The following is a 27148-nucleotide window of genomic DNA, read 5'->3' as shown; positions in this document are numbered from 1 at the left end:
ATACACTTAATTAAAATTAAATCAGTTAAAAACTCATTTCCTCAGTCTCGCTGGCCAGTTTCAGGTGCCCAGTACCCCATGTGGGCTCTGGCCATACTGGCCAGCGCAAGTGCTAGGACATTTCCAGGATCATGGAGGGCTCTCGTGGATGGTGCTCCTCCAGACGTGATCTGGCACAGTGTTAACTCAGGAGCTTGTCGGCCGCGTGGAGCCCCTTTTGGGTACTTCTGGTTACGTCAAGCAGATTTCTGCAGGCTCCTTCCTAAGCCTGAGCCATGTCCCCGATTTCCCGCCTGCAGGACATTCGTCAGAAGTTCCGCTCCGTTCTGGTTGAAGCCACGGTGAAACTGGATGAACTGGTGAAGAAAATTGGCAAAGCCGTGGAAGACTCGAAGCCCTACTGGGAAGCCCGGAGGGTGGCCAGGCAGGTAAGAGAGCCCTGCAGCCCGGCTGCCCCCCCCCCCCCCCCGAAACCATAGCCACGCCCCTCGGGTCCGCCCACCGCCATCGCCCCACCCTTCGCCCCGTGTGCTCCTCTGGCTCCCGGGTCTGCAGCTGAAGGTCAGGCACAGGGAACAGCTCTGACTTTGTGAGCAGCTGCTTTGGAGCCCGCCTCTTATTTTCCTCCCCCCCCGTCTGCCTTCTCTCCAGCTCCCGGCACTATTAATAGGGTGTGGGTGCTGGGATTTGGACGCCCCTGCCAGTGGGCGCCGCCTTGTCGCTGGAGTGGGTGCCTGGGTCCACGTCCCAGGTCCTGGGTCAGCTCCTGCGGACCAGAGGCTGTGCTTAGAGCGTCGGGCTTGCCCCTCTGCCCTCCCCAGGGACTGCCTGTTGGGCAGCAGGAGGAGGATTCCTGCCCTGGTTTGGGAGAAATGAGCTATTTGCTTCTCTTGAAACCCTGGTTCTTGGTCCTGAGAGCCCAAATAGACAGCTGAGGAACCAAGACCAGAGAATGGGTGGTGCAGGGGGTCTGTGGTCAGGCGACTGCCGGGGCTGCACTGAAGTTGGTGCTCGTTTCAGTGTGTGTCTTCCTTGCATGGCCACTGATGTGGGACACCTCCCAGCCTGAGAGGCAGACCCTGTGAACGGCAAGGGAAAGAGCTCCCAACACATAGCAGTGCCGCTGTGTGCCAGGTCCTGGGTTGGGGACTCTCACTTGCCTCGGCCCATTTGGGCTTCCTGCTTAGGTGTCTCTGAAGCAGTTGATCCAGATTGAGGTCCTGTCCCTGTTGTGTGTTGATGTGACGGAAGATGCTGCCTCCTGGCATCTCTACATGTTAGCAGATGCTCCACTATGAGCCCCTGCTGTGTGCTTGAGCCCCTACTGTGTGCACAGTGTGATGCGGAGCATAGGAGGGGAGGCTATGGGAAAGGGAGCCCTTGGGAAGTGAAGCCCCAGAAATTGAGGGACGTGTTAAGATCAGAGCCATTGAGGATAAACGGCCGGGACTTGGGTAGTGCTGTTCCTTGCCCAGCTCTGTGCACCCTTCACGCTTCCCAAAAGGGGACCCCCTTGGTGGTTCTGCCAAGAGCCTAGCTATGTGTCTGCGTTTTGCACTCTGAACCCCGAGCTGAGCTTTCTGGCTGGAACCTGCCAAATAGGTTGCCTTTGTCCCTAGACAGACGGGCTGCCTGACACCCTTCCTCCTTCGCTGGCTGTTGCACTGGTCTGGACAACATCAAAGTGCCAATTACTTGTTGGTCTGCAACAAGCCTGAGCAGCAGCTCTTCTCTCCACCTCCCTCTGGGCCCCACCCAGGCCTCTGGCTTTCCAGGGAGGAGAAACCCTTCTCCAGAAGGTGCTCACCTGTCCCCAGGAGCTCCACAGCCCTGAGGCATCCTCCCTTCAAAGTGCCCGGTACCACACTGTCCAGGTGCCCCCAAGCTGGGGCTGTGTCTCATCCACAATAGCCCAGGATAGTAGTGGTCTTGACCTTGCAGTGCGAAGGGTCTGGTCAGGTTTGAGGAGAAATTTCTGATAACTGTAAGGATTGGGTCAGTACTGAGGAGGTCATGAAATCTCTTCTGAAATCTCTTCCACACTTGAGTTTATGGTTCTCTGATTCTTTTGAGGCCACAGATAACCTATTTAAAAGCACGCATGTCCATGGGATGATTTCAGAGTGGTCTGTGAAAGCATCCCCTTGGAGCTGTGCAGTGGCTTCCCTGCCTGGAATTTCCCCACTGGGTCCCCGAGCTCAGGTTGTAGAGCAGAGCTGCTAAAGGGACCTTGGTGTTCAGGGGCCTCTGGAGGCTGGCCCATCAGGTCGCCAGCCCCAGCTCATGGGGCAGTGTCCTCTGACAGCTGACGCCAGACGTGCTCTCATCTTGGAGTCTTTGAACTTGCCGGCCCCTCTGTTTGGTGTTGTCTTGTCCCCAGGATTTGCATAGTTCACTCTCTCATCTCCTCCAGGTTTCTGCTCAGATGTCACTGTACCCACACGGCCTTCCTGGGCTAACATTTCAGTGATAACTGCCCAACCACCATCTCTGCCACTGCAGCCCCTGTTCCTTGATTTGCCTTTTCCCCATAGCAGTTCTCACCCCTGAACTGTTACTGTTCACTTGTATATTGTGGTGAAACTCTACAAACTCCCCGACAGGGAATTTGGTCTGTTCAGTTCATGGCCTTGTCTGCACTGCCTGCATATGGAAGGTGTTCAAATCTTGAGCAGATGATTAAGTGAACCAATGAATGCATGACAAGGTTGACCAGCTGTTCCTCCCACCCACCCACCCACCCTTGACATCCCAACCTTTCCCTCTCTGCGGCCACTTTACTCAAAGCTTCTTCCCTGCCGCGTGGCTAGGTGAGCACAGGGGTAGGAACCTGACTGGCAAATCCAGCTTTATCTGGGTTGGCTCCTTCAGATCGAATTTGGCGGGTGGGTCCCCAGCTGGCTGTGACACATCTGGAATAGATGTCACACCCCCTCTTTTGTTTTCCCCGCAGCCCAGTCCTCTTTGATGGAGAGAGGTAGGAGGGAGGTGGGCTGGGGGGGGGGGTCCCACGGCCAGGCAGCGGTGAATTGCAGCTTTACGCCTGCCTTTCATCTCTTCTCTTGGCCAATGAGGACAGTGGACAAGCCACTGAGTCATCAGGTCTCATCAGGTGATAAAGACCTGGGGCTGAGTGACTCTCTGTCAGCTGGCAGAGCCCAGGATAAATGATGAGGGCATCCTGCCCGCTCTATGCCTGCACACCCTCCCCTGAAACTCCTGCCTCCTTGCAGGTGGGCCAGAAGAAGGGCGGAAAAGGCTCAGTGTGACCTCACCCCTCAACCCCCACGGGACCTTGTTGGTCTCCAGCCGAGGAGCCGGAAGGGCCTCAAAGGCGGAGGCTGGGCGCAGATGTCCCATTTCATCTCTGCGGGTGGAGGGTGTCTCGGCTCGGACGGGTGGCCGAGTCTGTCGGTGCACCAGCATCCTCTGCTCTTCCCGATGGTGCAGGGGGTGGGGCCTCCTCCAGCTGCTGCCAAGCGGGGCTTCCTGTTTTCTTCCTCTGGTCTTACGCCTACCCCTTCCTTTCTATATTTATAAATACCTCCAACTGTGTGTAGCAGGACGGTCTCTGAGAGATGCCTTCAGAGCACCTCTTCCCGGTGTGTATCGGAGGCAGTGCATTCTCAGAGTGTCAGCATCCTCATCTCTATGAAAATGGTGAGACAGTGATGGTTGTGGACCACGAGAGTCCCGAGGTGTCCTGAGGACTTAGATCAGGTTTGACGGCAGAGTCTCTGCATGAGGTTGCATTTTGGTTTCATTTTTTAAACATTGTAGAAAATTCAGAAAATCGACAAAAAGAAGAAAAGTCCCCACGCCTTCTGTTGATATTTGATGTGTGTCTCCTCTTTTGTTTTTCAGTAAGAGATCATCCTGTAGTGGTGGTTTCATAATGTCTGGAATCCACCCACCCAGAGTCTCAGCGGAACAGCAGAGACTTGCAAAGGGAAAGATTTCTACCTCTTGGTTTTCCGTGGAGAATGTACAGAGTTGTGTAATTGTTGGGCCAGTAGAAATCGTGTCTGCTCATCCAGAATTTGCACGAACTCTGCTGTTCCCAATGTCAACTCGTTTTCCTACCAGTGAGTCAGATCCAGACCTGTGATCTTGAACCTAGTCCAAATTCTGCCAAGAGGAGGCAGAATACTCCCCTACCCGCCCGGGCCAGGGTGGAGGCAGGAAACCGGCTTTGATTTATTTGAGGGTTTTTGTCCGCGAGCCAGAGCTTGTTTTGAAGGTGGCTTTGACATATCTGCCAGCCATCTGGCCGTTCTGTGTGTTGCGGGGACCTTCTGACGAGGGGGTGGAGCCTGAGTGACTCCGTGGACTTGAGTGGTGGAGAGTTTCCTGCTTACTGTGCTCCCTGGGTTCTAACTGGTCTGATGCTAGCCGTAGACATGTCATTATCCCTGCCAGTCCCCACCCTTGTTATTTTTTTCCTTTTAAAAAAATAGCAGTAAACCACATTTAACATAGGATTTACTGTTTTAACTATTTTATTTTATTATTTATTTATTTTTGGCATGTTTTTATTTATGTATGTATGTATGTATTTAACTTACCACCAGTTACATTTATTTATTTTTTAACATTTTTTAAATTGAGTTATAGTCATTTTACAATGTTGTGTCAAATTCCAGTGTAGAGCACAATTTTTCAGTTATACATGAACGTACATATATTCATTGTCACATTTTTTTTTCTGCTGCGAGCCACCACAAGATCCTGTATATATTTCCCTGTGCTATACAGTATAATCTAGTTTATCTATTCCGCATATGCCTGTCAGTATCTACAAAATTTTGAACTCCCAGTCTGTCGCTGCCCACCCCTCGCCCCCTTGACAACCACAAGTTTGTATTCTATGTCTGTGAGTCTGTTTCTGTTTCGTTCTATTTCAAATTGTACAGTCGGGAGCATGAAGTACATTCGTATTGCTGCACAGCCCCCACCAATATCCATCTTCAAAACTTTTTCATCTTCCCAGACTCTGTACCATTAAACAGTAACTCCCCATTCCTCCCTCCCCCCAGGCTTTGGCAACCACCATCTACTTTCTGTCTCAATGACTTTGACTCCCCTAAGTCCCCCACGTAAGTGGGGTCAAGCGGAGTTTGTCCTTTTCTGACGGGCTTTTTGCATGGAGCTCAATGTCCTTGAGGGCCATCCATGCTGTAGCCTGTGTTGGAATTTCACTCCTTTTTAAGGCTGTTCTGATATTCCATTGTATGTGTAGACCACATGGTGTTTATTCGTTCGTCCATCTGGTGGACTTGTGGGCAACCCTTTTGATTTTTAGTGGTTGGAACGTGTTAGAAGGCTTTGCAGCCCTGAAGGGTAGCGTTAGTGCCAAGTAATGAGAATTATTTAGGGGTGAGAGTTGCCTGTTTGGTGTTTGAAGGATCGGGTAAGTCCACGTCCTCTAAGCCCCTTTGGGGAGGTGTGTGGAGAAATGTTTGAAACGTGGAGAGTGACTTAGCTTTGGGGTAGCTGCTGAGTGTGGTCTCTGAGCCAAACTGCCTGGCTTTGAATCCCAGCTTCCCACTTAATGGCTGTGGGACCTCAGCAGATTCCTTCATTTCTGTGCCTCAGTTTCTTCATTTGTAAAATGGAGTTGTGTATCAGTTAGCTTTTGCTGTGAAACAAACTACCCCCAAACTCAGTGGCTTACAACATGTATTTAGCTCATGATTTTGCTGAGCAGGTCTTCTGACCTCAGGTTTGGCCGATCTCATCCATATGCAGTCAGGAGGAGGGTTGGCTGGGGGCTGGCAGACCTGGGTTGGCTTCATCTGTCCGGCAGTTGGCTGGTTGTCAGCTGAGGTGTCAGGGGCGACTGGACCATGTGTGTCTCATCCAGGAGGCTAGTGGGCTTCTTCACATGGTGCTGGGATTCCAGGAACAAAAAGGGCGGGCCCTTTTCAAGCCTCTGCGGGCATCACATCTCCTAATGTCCTATTGGGCAGAGTATGTCACATGGCTAGTCCAAATTCAAGAGATAGGGGGAAAATAAACTCCACCTGCAAAGTATTATAGCCATTTTTGCAATCTGATAAATTAGGAGTTCTGAATAAACAGATACACACTACTATACATAAAGTAGATGAATAACAAGGACCTCTTGTATAGCACAGGGAACTATACTCCATACCTTGTAGTATGTATGTACATACATTTTATGTAAAAGAACCTGAAGATGTGTATGTATGTAGGTATATGTATATAACTCAATTGCTTTGCTGTATACCTGAAACTAACATTGTAAATCAACTACATCTCAATAAAAAATAAAATTGAAAAAAAATCCTATGGGTAGAAGAAGAAACAGTTCTGGACGGGCTGGGAAGGGACATGGAAGAGGTAGGGATGGTGAGGGCGGAAGGGTGACCCAGGCAGGTGGGTACGTATGGAGTTGCTGTTAGAGATAAAACGTGGCAGAGGGTCAGAAGTGATGACTTACCTTCTGACTGATGAGCACCCTCCAAGCCCAAAGGGATGAGTAGGGGGACCTTGAATGGATGGGGAATCTGGTTTCCAATGACATGAAACGGACCAGGTGCATCACATTGTCCCCTGAATTCTGATGGTAACTGCAAGAGGGCCAGAGGGCTGTGGTCTTCCTTTGCTGGGGAATCTCGATGTTGATCTGGTTTGCGGAAGTGGCGAGGGGGAAGCCAGGGCTCTGCAGAGGTGGCGAGAAAATGCAAGGGTACGCCAAGTACAGCTTGTACTCCTAACTTGTCCAGGGTTTTTCTTCCCTTCTAATTCATTCTTTTCTTTTTAAAATTTTTAAAAATTGAATTATAGTCAGTTACAATGTGTCAATTTCTAGTATACAGCACAATGTCCCAGTCATGCATATACATACATATATTCATTTTCACATTCTTTTTCATTAAAGGTTATTAGAAGGAATTGAATATAGTTCCCTGTGCTATACAGAAGAAATTTGTTTTTTTAAATCTATTTTAATATATAGTGGCTAACATTTGCAAGTCTCAAACTACCAAATTTATCCCTTTCCACCCCCTTTGCCTTGGAAACCATAAGCCTTTTTACTATGTCCATGGGTCTGTTTCTCTTTTGTAGATGAGTTCATTAGTGTCCTCTTTTCTTTCTTTCTTTCTTCCTTTCTTTCTTCCTTTCTTTCTTTCTTTCTTTCTTTCTTTCTTTCTTTCTTTCTTTCTTTCTTCTTTCTTTCTTCTTTCTTTTCATTTCTTTCTTTTCTTCGTTTCTTTCTTCATTTCTTTTTCTTTCTTTTCTTCTTCTTTTTTTTTTTTAGATTCCACATATGAGTAATATCTTATGGTGTTTTTCTTTTTCCTGGCTTACTTCACTTAGGATGGTAATCTCTAGGTCCATCCATGTTGCTGCAAATGGCATTATTTCATTCTTTTTATGGCTGAGTAGTATTCCATTGTATAAATATACCACAACTTCTTTATCCAGTCGTCTGTTAATGGACATTTAGGTTGTTTCCATGTCTTGGCTGTTGTAAATAGTGCTGCTGTGAACACTGGGATACATGTGCCTTTTCAAATTAGAGTTTTCTCTGGATATATGTCCAGGAGCAGGATGGCTGGATCATATGGTAAGTCTGTTTTGATTTTTTAAGGGATGTCCATACTGTTTTCCACTGTGGCTGCACCAAATTATATTCCCACCAGCAGTGTAGGAGGGTTCCCTTTTCTTCACACCCTCTGCAGCATTTATCATTTGTGAACTTTTGAATGATGGGCATTCTGACTGGTGTGAGGTGATACATCATTGTAGTTTTGATTTGCATTTCTCTGATAATTAGCGATATTGAGCAGCTTTTTATGTGCTTATTGGCTATCTGTATGTATTCATTGGTGAAATGTCTGCTTAGGTCTTCTGCCCATTTTTTGGATTGGGTTGTTTGTGTTCTGTTACTGACTTCTATGAGATGTTTATATATTCTGGAAATTAAGCCACCATCAGTCACATCATTTGCAAATATTTTCTCCCAGTCCATAGGTTGTTTTTTCATTTTGTTTATGGTTTCCTTGGCTGTGTGAAAGCTTCCAAGTTTGAGTAGGTCCCACTGGTTTATTTTTGCTTTTATTTCTATCACCTTGGGAGAATGACCTAGGAGAACATTGCTACAATTCATGTCAGAAAATGTTTTGCCTATGTTCTCTTCTAGGAGATTTATGCTGTGCACCAGGGAAGTACTTTTAACATTTTTTTCAGAGGAGAGAAAACAGGTGTAGAGGAGTCAGGTTATTCAAGGGGCCCCCAAAGACCTCATTGACCAGATGCTGGGCCTGGGGAGGTGGGTCCCTTACTGTGAGCTAATCAGGGCCTCACAGGAGTTTACAAGGTGGTGGTATTATTACTGCCATCTCCCAGCGGGAGCAGTGGCTGAGAGTCCTGGAGGTAGAGTCACGTGCCCAGATTCAGACCTCTCAAGGAAAGGAGCAAAGATTCGAACCTACGTCACCCTGCTTCCGGCAGCTGCTTGCTGCCTGGGGCCGGCACTTTGACAGTCTTTAGGGGCAGCTGGGACGCCCGGCTGACTGACTACACGCTGACACATCTTGGGGGAACAGGTAAGGGGAGTAGTTGACTTGTAGGGCTAAAAGGGAGGTTATTTTTTTAAATTGAAGTATAGTTAATTCACAATGTTGTGTTAATTTCTGGTGTACAGCATAGTGATTCAGTGATATATATATATATATATATATATATATATGCTTTTCCATATTCTTTTTATTATAGTCTGTTATAAGCTACTGAATAAAGCTCCCTGTGCTCTAGGGAAATTTTAAGCTCATCTGCAGTTATTTCTCCGCTTTTTCTGCCCAGGGTAACGGGAGGCTCTTTCAGAGTAATTGGTGGCCCTGTGAAACGGCTTCCCCTCCTGGGACCTCAGTGCACGTTTGTCCTGCCTCCCCTCTTCCCAGTCACTTGTTTCCCCTGAGCCCTCTCCCTGTGGGACTCAGGTGAGGAGGTCTGGGTCATTGACGTCCATCCCCATGGCCCTGACCACGTTCCCACTGGCCGGCCACAGGCCAGTTCCTGGGAACCGTGTCACCCAGGCTGCCTGGGTGGAGGGCAGGCAGCTGAGTGGCGGGGCGCCTGCCTGGATGCAGAGTTGCTGGTGACATCCTGGTGATGTGCGGCTGGAGGACAACGGGCTGTTAACCCTCCCTTGCCCGCAGGACTGCACCTTGTGGTCTTGGTTGGTGATTCTGGGGAGGAGTCAGGTGCACCAGGATGGGGTCCGTGGTGGGACGAGGGGCCGCCTCTGACCCAGGCTCAAGGCCCCTGATGCAGAGCAGGTATCCAGGCTTGGAGGCTTCGTCCGAAGGGCCCACCTGTGGCTGTACCTCCTCCAGGCTGGCGCTGCCCACAGTGTCCTCTGTCCTCTACCAGGGCAGGGGGTGTGGCTGATCTGAGGTTTTTTCTTCTGTGGTGCGAGGGCCACTGGCTCTTGACCCTTTCCTGCCAAGTGGGCGGCGGAAAGCCAGAAGTGGGGTCCAGTGGGGCCCAGGGTCTCAGCCGGGCAGGATGAAGATGGAGGCACTGCCCGAGCTTGTCGGGGACAGTCCGCTTTCCTTTCGGTGGCCTCTCACTGAGGCCTGGCAGATGCCTGGAAGTGCTGCTTGGTGGGTGCTGGGCTGTCTGAGGCAGACACTGGGGTTTGTCGCCTTGGGACAGCAACTGGAGGGGAAAGAGGATATGGGTTCTGGGCCGTATCTGAAACCACGAGGCTCCTTGGATGTTTCTCTTTTTCTTTTCTCCCTCCCCACGTCCGTCTCTTGTCAGTGGCGTGCCCCTCCATCCCCAACCCCGTGAACCCCTGGCATTCCCTAGAAGGGAGAGGAAAATCAGAGTATGGGATGTATTTTTGCTACCAGGTTTGTCAGCCCAGGGGGTCCTTTTATGTTGCTAGGCAACCAGGTTTGGTCCCCAGCCAGTGGTGACTTATCTTCCGCTCCCTCTCCTTGCCTGGGGACACCCTCTGCCCACCCTGCTTTCCTCCTTTTCTTTCTCCCTCCCCCACCCCTCCCAGGGTGACGTCATGGCCCATCTTCCCTTCTAGGAAAGTCTCTCCCTAAGAATCGGGCGGACTTGTTCACTCTCAGAAGTGGGTGGCAGTAGGATTGGAGATTGATGGTCTCTGGATGTTCAACTGGTTCAGCTTTAAGACACTCCTGTGGCTTGGGATGCCCTGCTTCTGGTCTGATGGGGCGCTGGTTCCAGCTTGGGGCTTGTCACCCAGCAAGAGCTCCTTGAAACCACACTCATCCCACCAAGAGGGAAGTGCCGAGGGGCCCGGGCCTCGGACTGGGTTTTCGTTTCCGCATGATGGAAGGTCCTTGTGGGGTTTCAGCCAAAGGTCGGGTTGGCAGATGGAACCCAGGATACCCAGTTCAATTCGAATTTCAGATCACTTTTTTTTTTTTAGCATCTCTCTGTTCCTTGCAATACTGGGGACCCACTTAACTAAACCTGGTTATTTGCTTACCTGAAATCCAGATTGAACTGGGAGTCTGCTCTTTCCCTTGGCTGAATCTGGCAGCCCTGCAGAGGAGGGAAGTTGTGGTGTAGAGTCATCAGCCAGATGGAGAAAGTAGTTTCAGAGTCGCCTCACTCCTCAGGGTTCCTGAATTCAGCGCACTGAGAGCCCTGGAGGGGTTGTGGCTTCCTGTGCAGGCACGTAGGGGTGTTCTGTGCGACCAGACAAGCCCTCAGCGCACTCACCTCCTGTTCTACTCCGCAACCTCTTGCTTCGAAGAGGAAATGGGGTTTCTCAGCTAAGTGACTGAGTCTGAGATTTTTTTTTTTTTTTTTTTGGCTTCTGTTAAGGACCAGCTGGCTTTAGGAAGCCTCACTTTGAAGGAGTAGTTTAAATGTAAGTTAAAGAAAAATACACCATTTGTTCATCAATTCATTACCAGTTCTCAAGTGCATTCCCCAGCCTTTGGGCAAAGCACCATCCTGCAGGGAAGGTGCCCAGCCTTTTTTATTTCTAAAAATCACGTTGCATCTTCTCAGGTTCTTGCACTCTTTGACTGGAAGTCTCTTGATCTCAGGCTCAGGCCAGGCGAGTGAAGGTGCTCTTTATACTGAGAAAACTGGGAGGTCCGTTTTCATGCTGACCCTGGACCCTCAGCCAAGGTGGTTGAAGGCATGTGTAGTGGGCTCTTGTTGGAAGGAAGCCACGAGATGTAAGGCATTGTGTTAGTTCATGTAGATTCCTCATCTGTCTGGTCCCATCCCGACCCCAAAGCTGTGAGGAAATAAAAAGGTGAACTTATGCAGCCTGAAATTCTGAAATTTCTATTGCCTTATGCATAAAACAATGGCTTTATCTTATGTCAACCAAGAATGGCATTGTCTGCAAGTAACAGAGGACTTAGAAACTGTGACCTAAACCACAAAGGTATCTTCTTTCACCTAAAAGGAGTCCTTAATTAGGCAATCTAAGTTAATGCCAGGAGTGCATGGTCATCTGAGATCCAGTGTTCTATTTAGTACTCAATCCTAGGATGTAAGTCTCACCCTTAAAGTCACCTCATGGTCCAAAGTGGCTCCAGGAGCTCCAGCCATCACATGTGCATTTCAGGACAGAAGGAGAAAAAGAGGAAGGGGAAGGAACATATGTCCCTTCTATTGTAAAGAGTCCGGTTGGAAGTCCCAGCCAACACCCTCTTCTGTTTCATTGTCAGAACTGAGTCACATAGTCTTGGGTAGCTGCAAGGAAGGCTTGGCTTGGTGTTTTTTTAACTAGCAAGGTGGTTTCTAAGGATGAAGGGAACCATGGATGTTGGGAGGCAGCTGACCAGCTCTGTCATGTCTGTGCTGTGGTTTACTTCTAGAAAGCCTCTTGGTTGGCAGGAGTTCGAGGTGGGCGTGTACGACCCACAGAGCAGGCCCAGGGCTCCTCTGAGGAGGGAAGTGCCCCGTATCTCTCTGCTCCATCATTTCCGTCCCTTTCTGCTACGTAGAAAACTTCCTTTCCTTTATATTGTGGTGGAGTCCTAGGAGGAAATGCTAGCTTCCCATAAAGGGTGTGTGCGTGTGTATGTGCGTGCACACACTTGTGTGGTTTTGTCACGTTGCAGAATCCATTCAAACTTTCTTTTATCAAATACTAATTAGATGACGCATTTCCTGTTGCCACTTCTTTGGTGGAAGCCCTTGTGTCTTGCCTGGATGACTGAAATCGCCTTTCAGTTGGTATTCCTGCCTCCCAGTGCCCCCTTCTCCACTTCTTCCCCATACTTCCCAACTGGATCTTGCCAAAGTCAGTTTTGCTAGTGGTTCAGCTCAAAACATTGTGTATGATGGTTAATTTTAGGTGTTGACTTGGCTGGGCTGCAGTACCCAGGTAGGTGGTCAAATGTTATTCTGCATTTTTCTGTGAGGGTGTTTATTGGACTTGGGGTGCGATTCACATTTCCATCCGTGGACTTGAGTAAAGCAGACTGCCCTCTGTGATGTGGGTGGGCCTCATCCAATCAGTTGAAGGCCTGGATGGAGGAGAAGATTGACCTCCCTCTGAGCAAGGGGAACCTGCATTGCTGACGGTCTGCGGACTTGCCTTGCAGCACCAGCTCCTCTCTGGTTCTCTCCACTGCTGGCCCACCTTGCAGACTGGGGACTGCCACCCTCCATTGTCACATGAGCTGATTCCTTAAAATAAAACCTCTTTCTGTACACAGATCTTCCTCAGTTCACCATGGGCCTACATCCTGATGAACCATCCTAAGTTGAAACTATGCTACGTTGAAAATGCATTTAATACCCCTCACCTGCCAAGCGTCACAACCCAGCCTCGCCCACCTCACACGTGCTCGGAACACTTACATGAGCCAACAGTGAGGCAAAACCCTCTAACACAAGGCCTCTTTTATAGTAGAGGGTTGAATTTCTCATGTAGGTTATGAATACTGTACTGAGAGTGAAGTACAGAACGTGTCTGGGTCCAGGTGGTCGTACTTGTCTGGGTTGTTCGCCCTCGTGACTGCGTAGCTGACAGGACTGGAAGCTGCCGCTTCCCAGGCTGGGAGAGGGGGTGGTCCTGCACGTCCAGCCCAAGGGAAGGTCCAGATTCTAAATTCTGAGCACAATTTCCACCAAATGCCTATTGCTTTTGCACCACTGTTGTGTTGGTAACTTACAAGTCGAACGAACCATTGTGAACTGGGGACCGTCTGCGCACACACATCCCATTGGTTCTGTTTCTCTGGAGCACCTTGCACGACACAGCACTTCTTCTGTGTGGGGTGACCAGCCCAGCTCTGAGCACGGCACACAGGCTTTTCCATTTGCCCCAGCCCCTCTTCTCCCTGCATCTGCTCCTCTGCGCCGAGCCCCCACCTGCGCCCGCCCCGCCCCTGCTCACAGCTGCCCGGTACATTGCACAGCCTCACTCACAACCTCCGAGGGCATCGTGGGGATGTTCTGCATCCGTGCACATTCTGTTCCCTTCGCCTGTGATGTTTTCCTCCCCAGGCTGACCAGCAACGTGACGCTCAGAACGGTAGCCACGTGTGGCTTCTTAAATAGAAATAGTGACATGAAATACAACTCAGGGGTCAGTTTTTCAGTCTCAGTGGCCACAGGTGGCCGGTGGCGGCTATTTTGGGACAGCACAGAGAGAAAACATTTCCCTCGCTGCGGGAGGTGCTGTTGGAAGCACTGCTTGGCTTTTACCTTTGCCTGCTGACCTGATGAACATGAAGCGGCAGGTCAGTGTCCCTTCTGCAGACCCCTCCGGCAGCCCCTCCCGTGCTAAGCTCTCCATCATTTTTGCTTTGAGAATGTGATGAAAGCTGTGGATGTCCTCTGGAAACACACGTCTGTGCGCATGGGCGGATACGTTATGCACACAGGTGATCAGCAGTTCTCCTTAAGTTAAGGGTCACCCGCGTCCTGGGGGTTGGTCACCACGAGCTAACTCGGCGTCATTCCTGCGGTTGTGACAGCTGACACGTCTGCGCCGCTCACTGTCTGCCTGTTCTGAGCTCTTCACGTGTGATAACTCACTTGCTCCTCGGGGCTCCCACGAGGTAGCATCTGCTGTCTGCGTCTTGCAGATGAGGAAAGCAAGGCCCGGGGATTTAAAGCGCTCAGGGTCCTTCTCAGAGCTCCCTGGACGTGGCCTGGGCTCCGGGCCCTGGGGTGTGCCTGCTCCTGTGTCCGGTTGCTGTGACGCTGGCTCTGGCCTGGGGCTGCTGGCCATGGCCGTGTGGACCCCTGCGCACTTGCGTTGCAACAGACCCCTCAGGTTCTCTGTCCCCCAGGCTCAGCGGGGAGGTGCATTAAGCCCTCATTTTCCTGTGCGTCCCCCTGACTTTGGGTTCTTTTGGAGTTGATCATGCAGCGGGTAGTTAAAATTAAGCCAAGTCACACTGACCCAGAGGCAGAAGATAGGTTGGAGGAGGGGGCTGACCTTTCAGTGAGTCTGTTGCTCCTTTGGCTGTGCTGAAGTGTCCCAGGCAACCTGTGGTGCCGAAGGGCCCCGGGAAGGAAGGCTGCATCCCAGAGGAGGTGGGAAGCGGGCGGCCAAGGTCCCTAGCTAGTGCAGGGCTTGGAAAAGCACCTGTTTCCAAGTCACCGTCCTGGCGGTGGGGACTCACAGATGCACAGAACGTCACTCCCTCCAAGGAGTTTGTGGTCTTGTCCAATAATAAATGAAGAATAAAATAATTCGAGATGTGTCATCAGTATGCTCAGATGTGGGGCAGTTTTCAAAGTGCTTTCCTTGAACACTATGTTATATAACCTGGCAGACAGTTGAGATAGAAGTGTAGGAATTTGGTTCTGTTTTGGAGAGGGTATAGCTCAGTGGTAGAGCACATACTTAGCATGCTCAAGGTCCTGGCTTCCCCAGGACCTCCCCAGTACCTCATTTAAACAAACAAACCTAATTCCATCCTCCCGCCAGAAACCAACCCTCCCAATAAAATAGTTGCTTAGTAAATATTTCTTTAAAAATTTGGTTCTGTAAATTCAGAAAGGGTAAAATTTCACCCAGGAATTTCCTGAAGACCCACTGGGACCTGGGTTGTGTATCATTCAGCTGGGAGGAGATGAGGTAAAGTGGAAGGGGAGTTATTTAGACCTTGAGAGAATGGCGTTCACGCTGCACAATGTAGTGTATACGGTGAGGTCATCATTCAGGTGAGTTTTCACATCATGTAAACAGGAGCTTCTGGGGACACACTGGCCCTGAGAGACATTTATCTGATTGCAGGAGCCACAGAGGAAGAAAATCACAAGGTGGACCATCAGAAAGTGGTTTGTGGCTTGTCATTTGTACCCTAGCTTGGTACCTGACTTAAACATACATTTCTTTTTTTTTTTCCTTGTTGTTTATCTATTTTATATATAGTAGTTAGTATCTACAAATCTCGAATTCACAATTTATCCCTTCCCCACCCCCTTTCCCCTCTGGTAAACATAAGTTGTTTTCTATGTCTGTGAGTCTGTCTCTGTTTTGTAAATAAGCTCATTTGTGTCTTTTTTTTTTTTTAGATTCCATATATAAGTGATATCATATGATATTTTTCTCTCTCTTTTTGGCTTCACTTAGAATGATAATCTCTAGGTCCATCCGTGTTGCTGCAAATGGCATTGTTTCATTCTTTTTTACGGCTGAGTAGTATTCCATTGTATAAATATATCACATCTTTATCCAGTCATCTGTCGATGGACATTTAGGCTGTTTCCATGTCTTGGCTATTGTAAATAGTGCTGCTGTGAACATTGGGGTGCAGGTGTCTTTTTGAAGTAGGGTTCCTTCTGGATATATACCCAGGAGTGGGATTGCTGGATCATATGGCAAGTCTATTCCTAGTCTTTTGAGGAATCTCCATACTGTTTTCCACAGTGGCTGCACCAAACTGCATTCCCACCAGCAATGTAGGAGGGTTCCCTTTTCTCCACAGCCTCTCCAGCATTTATTTGTGGACTTTTGAATGATGGCCATTCTGACTGTTGTGAGGTGGTACCTCATCGTAGTTTTGATTTGTATTTCTCTGCTAATTAGTGATGTTGGGCATCTTTTCATGTGCTTATTGGCCATCTGTATGTCTTCACTGGAGAAATGTTTGTGTAGGTCTCCTGCCCATTTTTGGATTGGTTGTTTGTTTCTTTGTTATTGAGTTGTAGGAGCTAAGCATATGTTTCTTAAACATTTGCAGTACACTGGCCGTTAGGCTAGGTTTGGGAGCTTAAAAAATTTAGTAACACAGTCTCCCGGTCACCAGGGCTCCCCGGGTCACTGGATGATGCTCGGTGCAGAGAGAGGAACTCTGGGTCCTGGAGCTTTTCTGCAGTAGCCCTGACTCTGAGGGTCCTCGGCCTGGAAGACTGACCAGGCATCTGCATGTGCTGGGGCCATGGGGGTGACTTGTCCTACGGCTCCCTCTCTTCCCTGATCTCCCTTCATGCCCCCTTGTGGATCTCGTCCAGACTTCCAGGCCAAGAGTAGAAAGCTTCCAGAAGCTTCTTCCCAACTTTCCATTCCTAGCTGCTGAGTGAGTTGTGTCAGCGGAAGTCACTTTGTCTGGAATGGGCACATCAGCTGCCTCTGTTAACGGCAGCCCCTGGGGGGTGAAGCCAGGCAGTTGTGTGAGGCAGACACGGGCAGGTGGGCGGCTGGTCCCGGCCCCAGCCAGTCTCAGGAAGCTCCCCAGTTGCTCCTTTTGTGGACTGCAGCCTGGCAGGGACGGCCCATGGCAGATGCTTCCATCATATCTGCTGAGAATTTCTTGTCTCAGGGCAGGAGGAATGATTTTGAACTCACTGATTTTAATCCCATTAGATGCTGGAAACGTTTCCAGAGGTTTCTCAGAGCCCATTTTGTCCTTGGTACAGAGCTGAGGGTGGGGAGAGGTTGGGCAGGACTTCTCAGCCTTGGGATGCTCTGCCGAGAGGAACTCTCGGCCAGAGGGCTGGGCAGAGTGGCCGTGCAGCTGGTGTCATGGAGACAGGGCTGTAGGCTGGGTTCCATAGGCGAGTGCCTGGTAGGGCAGGGGGTTTAACAAACACCCCACCCTGGCTCCTCCTGTCCTCCTGATAATGGAAGTGAGTGCGGGCAGGGCTGATCCACATTTCTGCAGGTTGCTTTCTGCCCTTCTTGAAAGTGCTTTGTGCTGGTAGTGCGCTTTGCTGTTGTTAAGTCGGTGTCTTTTCTTCCCCACCCCCACCCCCCGCCAGGGACAGAGAAAGAGCTGAAGGTTTAAATTTGTTTTTTTAATTTTAATTTTTTGGGGGGGAGGTAATTAGGTTTTTATTTATTTAGTTGTTTTAATGGAGGTGCTGGGAGGTCGAGGACCTCATACATGCTACGTGCACTCTACCACTGAGCTATGTACCTTTCCCCAGAACTGAGAGTTTTAAATCATAGCAGAAGCTGTCAGGATGAGAGATGAGAAAATTCTGGGCAGCTGGAGTGGTTTGGCCCCCAACAGGATCGTGGGGGACAGCGCTGGACTTCCCACGTGTTTGCTACAAGATGTGCTTTGAGGGGTCGGGAGCCCTCCCGATCTGGTAAACCTGTCTCATGCATGGCTGAAATGTTAACTGTTTACTTCCCTTCACGGGCAATCCTACAGGTATTTTTTTTTTTAATTTCAATATTTATTTATTTAGTTTACATTTTTGCCTTTAGTCAGGACCACCCTTGACAAACAGCTTTGGTTTCCCCAGTCTTAAAGTGAGTAGCATTTTCTTTCGTGCTTACGGGCCAGGTGAACAGCAAAAGTGCTAACGACAGACCAAAGGCTTCGAAAAACATTACCTCTTTTTATTAGGGAATGTTTCAAGTGTACACAAAAGTAGAGAGTAATCCGTGAACCCTAGCGTCCATCGCTGGTGTGAGTGCTCGGTCACATCTTACCGTCACGCTTTATCTGCCCTCGGTTGTCTTTTATTTTAAAGCTGTTCACGTCACCCGTAAACACTGAAGTGCTCATCTCTAACAGACAAGAGCCTTTAAAAGCCCACATTTTCACACCTAACAAAATTAATAATAGTTCTTTTAGTCTCATCTAGTCCCCAGTTCTCTTTCAGATTTCCCTGGCTGTTTTAACATGTGTTCTTAGGATGGGTTTCAAACATTTGACTGGACAAATGGCTGTTCTAATTTTGAGTTGATAAATAGTGTGGACAACCCCTTGGCCTTCATATTGTGCTGTTACTCAACCCAGTGACAAGGTTTTGAGTTTAAGGAAAAATCTGTGTGGTAGAGAAACAGCAGAGTAACAGCTGATTAAGAAGTGCTTCAGGAAAAGCAGTTTTGTAACCTTTATTTTTAATTAAAAATTTTTGGGGGGTGGAGATAATTAGGTTTTGTTTTATTATTTATTTTAATGGTGGTGCTGGGGATTGAACCCAGGACCACGTGCATGCTAAACACATGCTCAACCACTGAGCTATACCCGCCCTCTGTAAGCTTTTTATTGTGGAAAATTTGCAAGTATAACAATAAAAGAGACTGCAAAAGCCAAATAGCTCGGTGGTCAACCCGTCTGCTGATGGGCTGTTCGCACGTGTGTAAGCCGGACACTGCGTTCCAGACCGTGGCCTTGAGAGTCCTGCCGGAATTCCATATCTTCAACACTGGAACACGGGCTCCCCAGGAGTTAACAGAGGCCTTGGCGTTCCACTCTGAGAAGTCCAGTGACTCGTTCAAGGTCAAAGACCCAGGACAATGGTCCTTGTTGGTGGCGGGAGGCTCCCCTGCTGCTCCCAGTTCTTTGGACACAGGGGCGCTGCCTGGCGGTGGCCCAGAACCATCAGTGCCAGTTCTGTGTAGGGCAGGGGCTTGTTTCCTCTGTTGGCACTGCAGTGTGTTCAGAGCAGGGTCCCTGGGGTTGGAGAGCTGCGGGGGGCCTGTCTGTCCACGTGGTACTGGTGGGACCACCTTCTGGAAATGTTGGCAGTTCTGCTCAGAGTTCCCAGGGATGGGGAGGGCCCTGTCTGCAGGGGCAGGACCGGGGTGAGGGCTAACGGGCCAGCTGGCTCCCCCCGCGAGAGGAAGGGGAGAGGTAGAGGGTGAGAGTAGGGGTGGAGCTTTGCCAAGGCATCTGATGCCCTCGGATGCGTGACTTGGATGCGTGACTCTCCGCTGTGTGTGTCTTGGCTGTGGCTGAGTGGTGTGGAGTAGGGGTCCACCCCCGTCCATATCCCCATCATTACCCACCGCCTCCCAGCTGCATCCTCTGGGAAACCAGCAGCTTCTTAGGAGCCCCAGAGGGCTGTCTGACTGTCGTGAGGCATCATTACAGAGCAGGGGGCTCTGCCTTCCTGCAGTCTTCCAGTCCCCAGGCCTTCCTCTCTCTCAGAACCTCAGGCCCCCCATCGTGGCCAGGGTCTGCGTTGTGTTTCCCAGGGAAGCTTCCCCGAAGGCTGTGTGTGTCTTTCTGACCTTGAGCCTGGGAGATGCTGTGCTTCTTACGTCATGGGAATGACAGTGGTGGGGGCTGAGGGGCCAAGGCAGAGACAGAAATAAATACGAAGACTTGCTGAACTGGGGGGACCTCCCGAGGGAGCTGCCCGAGTTAGCACGTATTGGGACTCCAGAGATGGGTTTGTGCCTTGTCCCTCTGAGTCAGGCCAGTTTACTTGTTATGCTCCTGCATTTTCTTCTATAAAATAAAGCGTTTCATCCGTGCTGATTCTGTCTCCTTGGGCGCAGACTCAGTGCCTGGATCCCCGTGGGCCGGAGCTCTAGGCGCGGTGGTGGCTCCCGGGGTGCTGCTGGGTCACGGGGTCCTGACGGTGGGCGGGGCGGCTGTCCCCTGTGTCGGGCCTGCTTGGCCTCCCTCCCCCGGTCTGTAGCTGTGTAGGCAGAGGAGGTCTGCTCCCCACCCCGCCAGCCGAGTGCGGGGCGAGAGGAAGCCCAGGGAGGGATGGGGTCGCCCTTCTGGCCGGGGACATGGGGAGGCTGCATCTTTGTGTCCCCGCAGTGGCAGCGGCAGGAAGGATTTGATCTGAGGGCAGGAGAGTGTGAGGGTCAGAGACGGCAGGCGGCCCTGTGTCCTCCTCCTGCCGGCAGCTTTTGGCTGAACTGGGGACGTCCTGTTGGGAGGCAGATGGTGCCCACCTGGGTCGGAGGGACCGGGCAGGTGAGTGGAACGGGACGCTGATAGGTGTGCTTCGGGAGTGTGTGCCGGTGTTGACGTCAGTTGCAGGAGACAAGCAAGGTGGACGCCATCCCAGACGGACCTCCCCGGAGCCCCAGGGGAAACCCTCGAGTCAGACCCACCCTGGTCAGTCTGGGGTCCTGGACAACTGGAGGGAGTGGGGACCGTCCCGCCTGACTCTGGGTCTGAGCACCCTATCGGGTGGCTGAGCCTTTCCCTCACCCAGGGTCTCTCTATGGCGTACCCCCAGGGCTCCTTGATTATGGGTATTTTAAGGTCCAATTATTTATAAGACAAAGCAGGAATGAAGGTGCTGCTTTGATGAGCACAAACCAGAGATTATGGATGGCAGCTGAGCCCTCCCTCCAGCCTTCGTTTCAGTGTTGGCTAGTATCTCGGCCAGCCCTGTCCAGGCGAACGTCCTGTGACATTGGAAATGTTCTGTGTCTGCGCTGATCAGTGTGGGAGCCACCAGCCACATGTGACCAGTGCAACCAAGAAACTGAAATTTTAATTTTTTTCATTATAAGTAAGTAAATAGCCACCTGTGGCCAGTGGCGCCTGTGTAAGAGATTGCAGTTTTAGAGAATCCTAAGTAGGTAGTTGCAAATGATAATAGTTATTAATATTATTATTAAAGTGTAGTTGATTTACAGTGTCAGATTCAGGTGTACAGCAAAGTGATTCGGTTGTACATATACATATGTATCTGTTTTCTTTTCAAATTCTTTTCCATTATATGTTATTACAAGGAACTGAATATAGTTCCCTGTGCTCTACAGTAGGACCTTGTTTAGCTATTTGATATATAATAATGTGTGATAATAGTTTTTTTACCTTTTACTTTTTAGTACAGGAAATTTCAAATACACACAAATCAGAGAAAAGTATAATGGCTACTGTGTTTGCTTTGTCTGGCTTCTGCGGTTACCCGTGGCCAGTCTTATTTCATCTTTGACCTCCCCTGCCCCACCTCCTACAGCTCTCATTGCTAAGTGTATTATTCTGAAGCAGATAATAGCTATTGGAACCTTTTTTTGGGGGGGGTAATTAGTTTTATTTATTTACTTACTGTAATGGAGGTACTGAGGATTGAACCCAGGACCTTGTGCATGCTGAGCACACACGCCACCACTGAGCTATGTACCCTCCCCCTCTGCAGATAATAGCTTTTTAATTTTTGTTTTTAAACAGCTCATCTCTAACCGCAAGACAGAACAAAACTATTTGACCTTGATTTTTTTCTGATTCCCTCCGGGGGTCTTTTGACATTACGATGAATCAAAGAACTTTGTGGCCTTCTGCTAAACCAGCTGCAGGCCCCCTGTATTGTATTTCTTAAGACTGCTCATGGTTTTCTCGTATTTCTCTAATGAGAAATATGCACCATGGATCCTTTACTTAATTTGTAACCTGTATTGTTTAATATGTTTTAATATTACACAGTTTAATATGAACTGATAATGGCTCACACTGTACATGGTGACATTTGGGACTGATTAAAAATTGATGTCCCATATGTTCAACAGATTTTTAGATCTGCAGAAAATTGGTCCAGGGAAATTGAGTTTGACAGAACTGTAATGGACAACTCCATGGCACAGGCTAGAATCAGTACAGTTTGTGGATGAAACTGTTCGGTGGCCCACATGGATTTGAAATCGAACTGATCCTTAAAAAAATAATTTTTAAAATAGATTTTTATTAAGTTTTTTGTTTTCTTTTTTGGAGGGGGAGGTAATTAGGCTTTTATTTATGATTTATTTTATTGGAGGTACTGGGATTTGAACCCAGGACTTCATGCATGTTAAGCGTGCGCTCTACCACTGAGCCGTACCCTCCCCCCAGTGAAAATAATTTTGACTAAATAAAAATGGAAAAAATCTAGGGACTCTGGACATGCAAAATGATCAAAGAACTAGATGGACTTAATGGAATTCTCTCTAGGAAATGCTTCTGATTAAAATGTGTCCAGGACTTCCTCAGGGTCAAAGCGGACCATCGCCGCCTCGGGCCCCACTTCAGTCAACCTCATACAAGTTAGAAAGGGCGTGGAAGGATCAGTGTCCGCAGTGGAAAGTCTCAGACTCTCTGGTCACCGCCCACCCCCTGATGGCTCAGGACACAGGCAGACACTGGAGCTTGACTAGAGCTGAGAACACGCCCTGCCCCTTGTCGGCTTCGATGTTCATCCCCGGCCGCCCACCTCGCCGGGGGCCAGCGGGGTCTGATCTTCCTCAGATGGCGTGGGGAGGGATTTGGGGCTTTTCTCCGTGAACGTCTAGCTGGGAGGTGGATTATTCAAGCCGCACATCAGCAGTCACCATAAGAAGTCAAGGGCGTGTAACGTAGATAAACAAGGTCCCTCTACAGCACAGGGAGCTGTATTCAATACCTTGTAGTAACCTATAATGAAAACGAATGTGGAAAAGAATATATATATGTATATATATATGTATATATATCTGAATCACTATGCTGTATGCCGGAAATTAACACAACATTGCAAATCAACTCTACTTCAATTGAAAAAAAAAAGAAAAAAAGCAAGGACAAAATGGTATCAAGTTAAAAAAAAAAAAAAAAAGGCAAGGATAGGGGGCTTTCCCCCAGCGGTTGCCCAGGGCAACAGGCCCCTTGGCCTGTTCTGACCCCTGCGGGCTGGGGGCCTCCATCTGGTGCCCTGAGGCCCCACGGCCATGACCTCACACACGGGGTGTCCTCTGCTCACCCCAGGCTGGTGACTTTCTGATCCTTTATAGAAGGTGGTGGGACACCCCACCTTCATTTTGCGCCCAAGTCTCCAGGGGCTTCCAGAAGCCTTTTTTTTAAGTTGCAGTGTGGTCAGCTTACCGCATCGTGTTCGTGTCTGGTGTCCATCACAGTGATCCATCACACACACACATACTCCTTCCCATGTCCGTTTTCATTGTGGGCCCTTGGGAAGCCTCCTGTTGCTTCGTGATGGCAGTTGTGGGAGGTGCATTCAGGTGGAGCCCATTCATTCCTCAGTAAACCCAGGGAGTCCCTTTGGGTTTCAGGTGCTGAAGGCATTCAGAAGGGAGGCGGGAAGGCCACCCAGAGGCCTGCGACCTGAATGGGAGTGGGGTCTGGGCTGGTCCCGAGAGCAGGGGTGGGAACAGTGTCGGGGGGACGAGCGGTTAAGCCCAGAGAGCTTTCCAGGTCAGCCTTTCCAGACCCCACTGCCTGATCCGGCTCCTGACTGGGGATGAGCGTGGCTCTTCCACCAGGGACACCCCACTCCTCACCCCCTCACTCACACCCCACGGAGGGGACACGTGCTCTCCTTGGTGGCTGACGTCCTCCCTGTGGCCCCCCTACCGATCCTGATCTGTGTAGCAGTGGCCGGCGTGGCCTTGATGGGGAGAGGAAGTAAGAGGAACGTCACCGGACCAGCACTTCTTGGTCAGGAGCGTGTGTCCCAGCGGGTGGTACTGGGTAGACGGTGAGCGTGGGCCGCACTGGGTCAGCGTTTGACTCTGGCCACCGTTGCTGTCTGTGTGAACTTGGGTGAGTTATTTCTCCTTTCTGAGCTGGGTCTCCTTTATCAAGTAGGGATGGTACTTGCACTGACCTCACAGAGGAATTCGCAGGTCTCACCGAGGGCCGTACCGGAGCACCTTGTGTGTTACTTGACTCGGAATAAATGCCCAAACACTGGCTGCTGTAATTTTCTTCACAGCCCTCTGAGTCCACATGAAGGGCTTTGTTAGTAGTCAGGATCTAGACAAGTCTTGTCTCCTGGGCTCCCTCTGTGATCTGGAGCCACTGCCAGCCAAGCGGGCAGCTCTGGGCAGCCAAGTGACAAGACCCCTCCTCTTTATGAGGTGGAGCAGAAATACCCCATCCCCCTGCTCCCCGCAGGGGCAGGGGCCCTGGTTTCCTGGCTCCTGCCAGCCACCAAGATGCTGTGTGACTTTGAGCAAGTTGCCTTGCTTCTCTTGGCCCTCCTTTGAGAAATGAAGGGCCTGTCAACCTCCCTCCACCTTCAACTTCGGTTGCAACCAACGCAAATGTTCAGATGCTCTTGTTCTCCCTGGGGCCAATAGTGGGCTGCAGCTGTGACAGTGACAGGCCTCTCCACTCCTGCCCCTTGGCTGATGATCCTGTGGGACACCCATGCGTGTCTGAGTGCTGCTGGTTACAGCGGGTGGGGCTGGTGTTGCTCCCCTCCCCTCCACTTCCCTCCCCAGAACTTAGCGTCCGGGAGGTACTGTGTTGATGTCAAATGGCTTGTGTCCTGCCAGTGGGGTGTGTGATGGGATGGCGTGCTTCCCTCCCACCCCTTGTGTGGTTTCAGAAAATGTTTTATGAAACACCTTACAAAGAGGCCATGAGCTTTGGGATTCTTAAGGAAGCCCCCAAAGTTCATTTCCTTGGGCTTAATGGTGATAAAGTGGACTGTGAGCAGCCACAAAGGACTTGAGGGAGATTGGACATCTTCGCTGGCTGCTGTAGTCACTCTGTAGGTTTGCAGAACAGCCCAGCTGGGTGGAAGGGAAGATGTATTATCATATAGGTTTAGATTTGCCTCAACATAACCGAAAACCCCCAAATAACAGTGGCTTAAACATGAGATTTTATTTTTTTCTGTCATGTAAAAAGTCCAGGGCAGAGACCTAATTTAAGAGAGTTGCCTCATGATCCAAAATGGCTGTTAAAGCACCAGCCATTGTATTGCTATCACAATATCAATGGAGAGACAAAGGAGCTCTCCCGGAAGTCTTAGTGTCTGTTTATGTCTCATTGGCTAAAGGTTAGCAACAGGGGCACTGGCTACAGTGACAGCTGGGAAGTAGGCTCTCAGCCGAGACACTGCCTCATCCTGAGGCACGAGGAAAGATGGGGAGGAGAAACAGTGGGTACAGAGCAGATGCTCAGCTTGGATGAATGAATAAATGATGGAGGGGATCATTGATGGAGAGATGCCGACTGGCTTCTGTGGGTGGGGTAACTGTAGACCAAATCCTCATATTAGTGGGATTCACAGTATGACAGGGAAAGCACATTTCTGATGCCCCAGGAGGGAAGGAACACTGCAGAAACTTCAGAAACTCCCCAGGGGCTCAGCGGAGAGCATGTTCTTCTGCAGGGCCACCTCAGGTGGGCTTCCTCTTTTCTTCTTTGTGTAGATCTGGTCCCCTTATGTTTTCTTTTTTAAAAGTATAGTCAGTTTACAATGTTGTGTTAATTTCTGGTGTACAACATAGAGATAGTTATTTATACATTTATATATTTTTTTCATGTTTTTCATTATAGGCTATATTACAAGGTATTGAATATAGTTCCCTGTGCTGTACAGTAGGAACTTATTTATCTATTTTATATATAGAAGTGTGTATCTGCTAATCCCAAACTCCTGATTTATTCCCCCCTTCCCCTTTGGTAACCATGAGTTTGTTTTCTATGTCTGTGATTCTGTCTCTTTTGTAAATAAGTTCACTTGTGTCATATTTTAGATTCCACGTAAGTGATATCATGTGCTATTTGTGTCTTTCTGGCTTACTTCATTTAGTATGATAATCTCCAGGTCCATCCATGTTGCTGCAAATGGACTTTTATTCTTTTTTTATGGCTGAGTAGTATTCCATTGCATATGGGTTTCCTTACTTGGAGCACAGCAGGTGCACAACAGCAGGTGAGGTGGTTCTGGGCCCAGGTCACAGAAGCCACGTTTCAGAAGGTTCCCCTGAGAGCATCTTTCTTTAATTTGAAGACAGAAGAGCTTCCTAATTGAAGCAGGGAGACCTGGGGAGGAGAGTTTATTACCCTTGAATGCTGCTGAACTGAAATACTAAAATATGCTTAAAAACAAAGACAGATAGCTCTGAGAAAAGGTTAGGGTCCCCTGGGGTTAATTCTGGCCTGCTGGGTGGGGCTGGAAGCCCGCAGGGGTCTGTGGTGCAGTGTGGGGGCAGCTTCTCAGGGATGGGTCCTCCTCACCCCCCTCCCCCTGTGTCTGGACAGGTGGAGAGCTGTCCTCCGCGGGGGGATCACAGTGAGTTGTGCCGCCGAGAGCCAGGTATGCCGCCTGGTGTCTTGTCAGTGGGTTTGTCCGTCCTGGAGGGCGGCCCCTGGTCCTCAGTGTGTTACTGGTGCACACCTGCGTGGTCCCCAGGCCACATGGTGGGCTTGCGGCAGGCAGGTCCCGTCTGGAGCTTTAGCCTTTAGCCTTTGTCAGGCCTCCTGCAGACACTGTTTCATAAATCTTCTCCCTCCTGGGCCCCCACCCATCCCACATTTTCATTTTGTCCCCGTCCCCCGCCCTCAGTCCAGGATCCTCCTCCTCCAAGAAGCCATCCTGGATTCCCTGCACGGGAAGGAATTTCTCCCTCAGGCTCCCTCACTGTATTACTTCAGAATGTCCACGCCCAGTTCAGCCCCCTGAACGGCTTGTCGTGGCCTGAAGGTCAGGTTGGGTGTGATCCGAAGTCATGTGATCATTGTGATGGAGACTGGCACCCAACAGGGTGTCACAGCTGTCCCCCACCCTGGCGGCTGCTGGGCTCCACGTCTGATTTTGTTCCTCTTAACTGTCTATAAGAAGTGTCCTCAGCCTGTGGTATCCAAGGACTTCCCTCTCAGTCATGTGAGAATGGCCCTGAGCCCTGGGGGTGCCCCTCCAGCTCATATAACTGACTGAGGGATCCGCTTAGTGGGGCTGGGGGGTGAGCAGTGGCTTTCCCTGGCTCCGGCGGGGAGTTCCAGGTGGACCTGCCCAGGGTGGTGATGAGAGTCTGTTGCTTTTCTGGCACAATTGCATGGCCCACTCCTGGGGGACGTGTGTCTACTGTATAAAAGCAATAGAATATGGGTCAACTATGTAAGTTAAAATTTTCTAGTTGTCCTAAAAAAAAAAAAAAACTGCAGGTGGAATTAGCTTTAATAATATGTTTTAACCCAGTATATACAAAATGCTGTCATTTCACCACATGATCAACATGGACATTATTTAGGAGACAGCTGTGCTCTTTTTTGTATTAGATCTTTATAAA

At 49.7% G+C, this 27148-nt stretch overlaps 1 protein-coding gene across 1 annotated transcript in view; it reads left to right on the top strand.

The window, feature by feature from the left end:
• Positions 1-27148, top strand: part of SH3BP5 (SH3 domain binding protein 5) — a 65530-nt gene that overhangs the window by 26462 nt on the left and 11920 nt on the right. Inside the window, exon 3 of the mRNA XM_010988995.3 lies at positions 300-428. Within this exon, the coding sequence (XP_010987297.2) occupies positions 300-428 (129 nt within the window). The remainder of the gene's footprint in view (positions 1-299; positions 429-27148) is intronic.

This window comes from Camelus dromedarius, chromosome 2 (assembly GCF_036321535.1).
Source record: "Camelus dromedarius isolate mCamDro1 chromosome 2, mCamDro1.pat, whole genome shotgun sequence".
Taxonomy (NCBI): Eukaryota; Metazoa; Chordata; class Mammalia; order Artiodactyla; family Camelidae; genus Camelus; species Camelus dromedarius.
The sequence above is the reverse complement of the archived record's forward strand: the minus strand, read 5'-3'. Positions and strand labels throughout refer to the sequence as shown.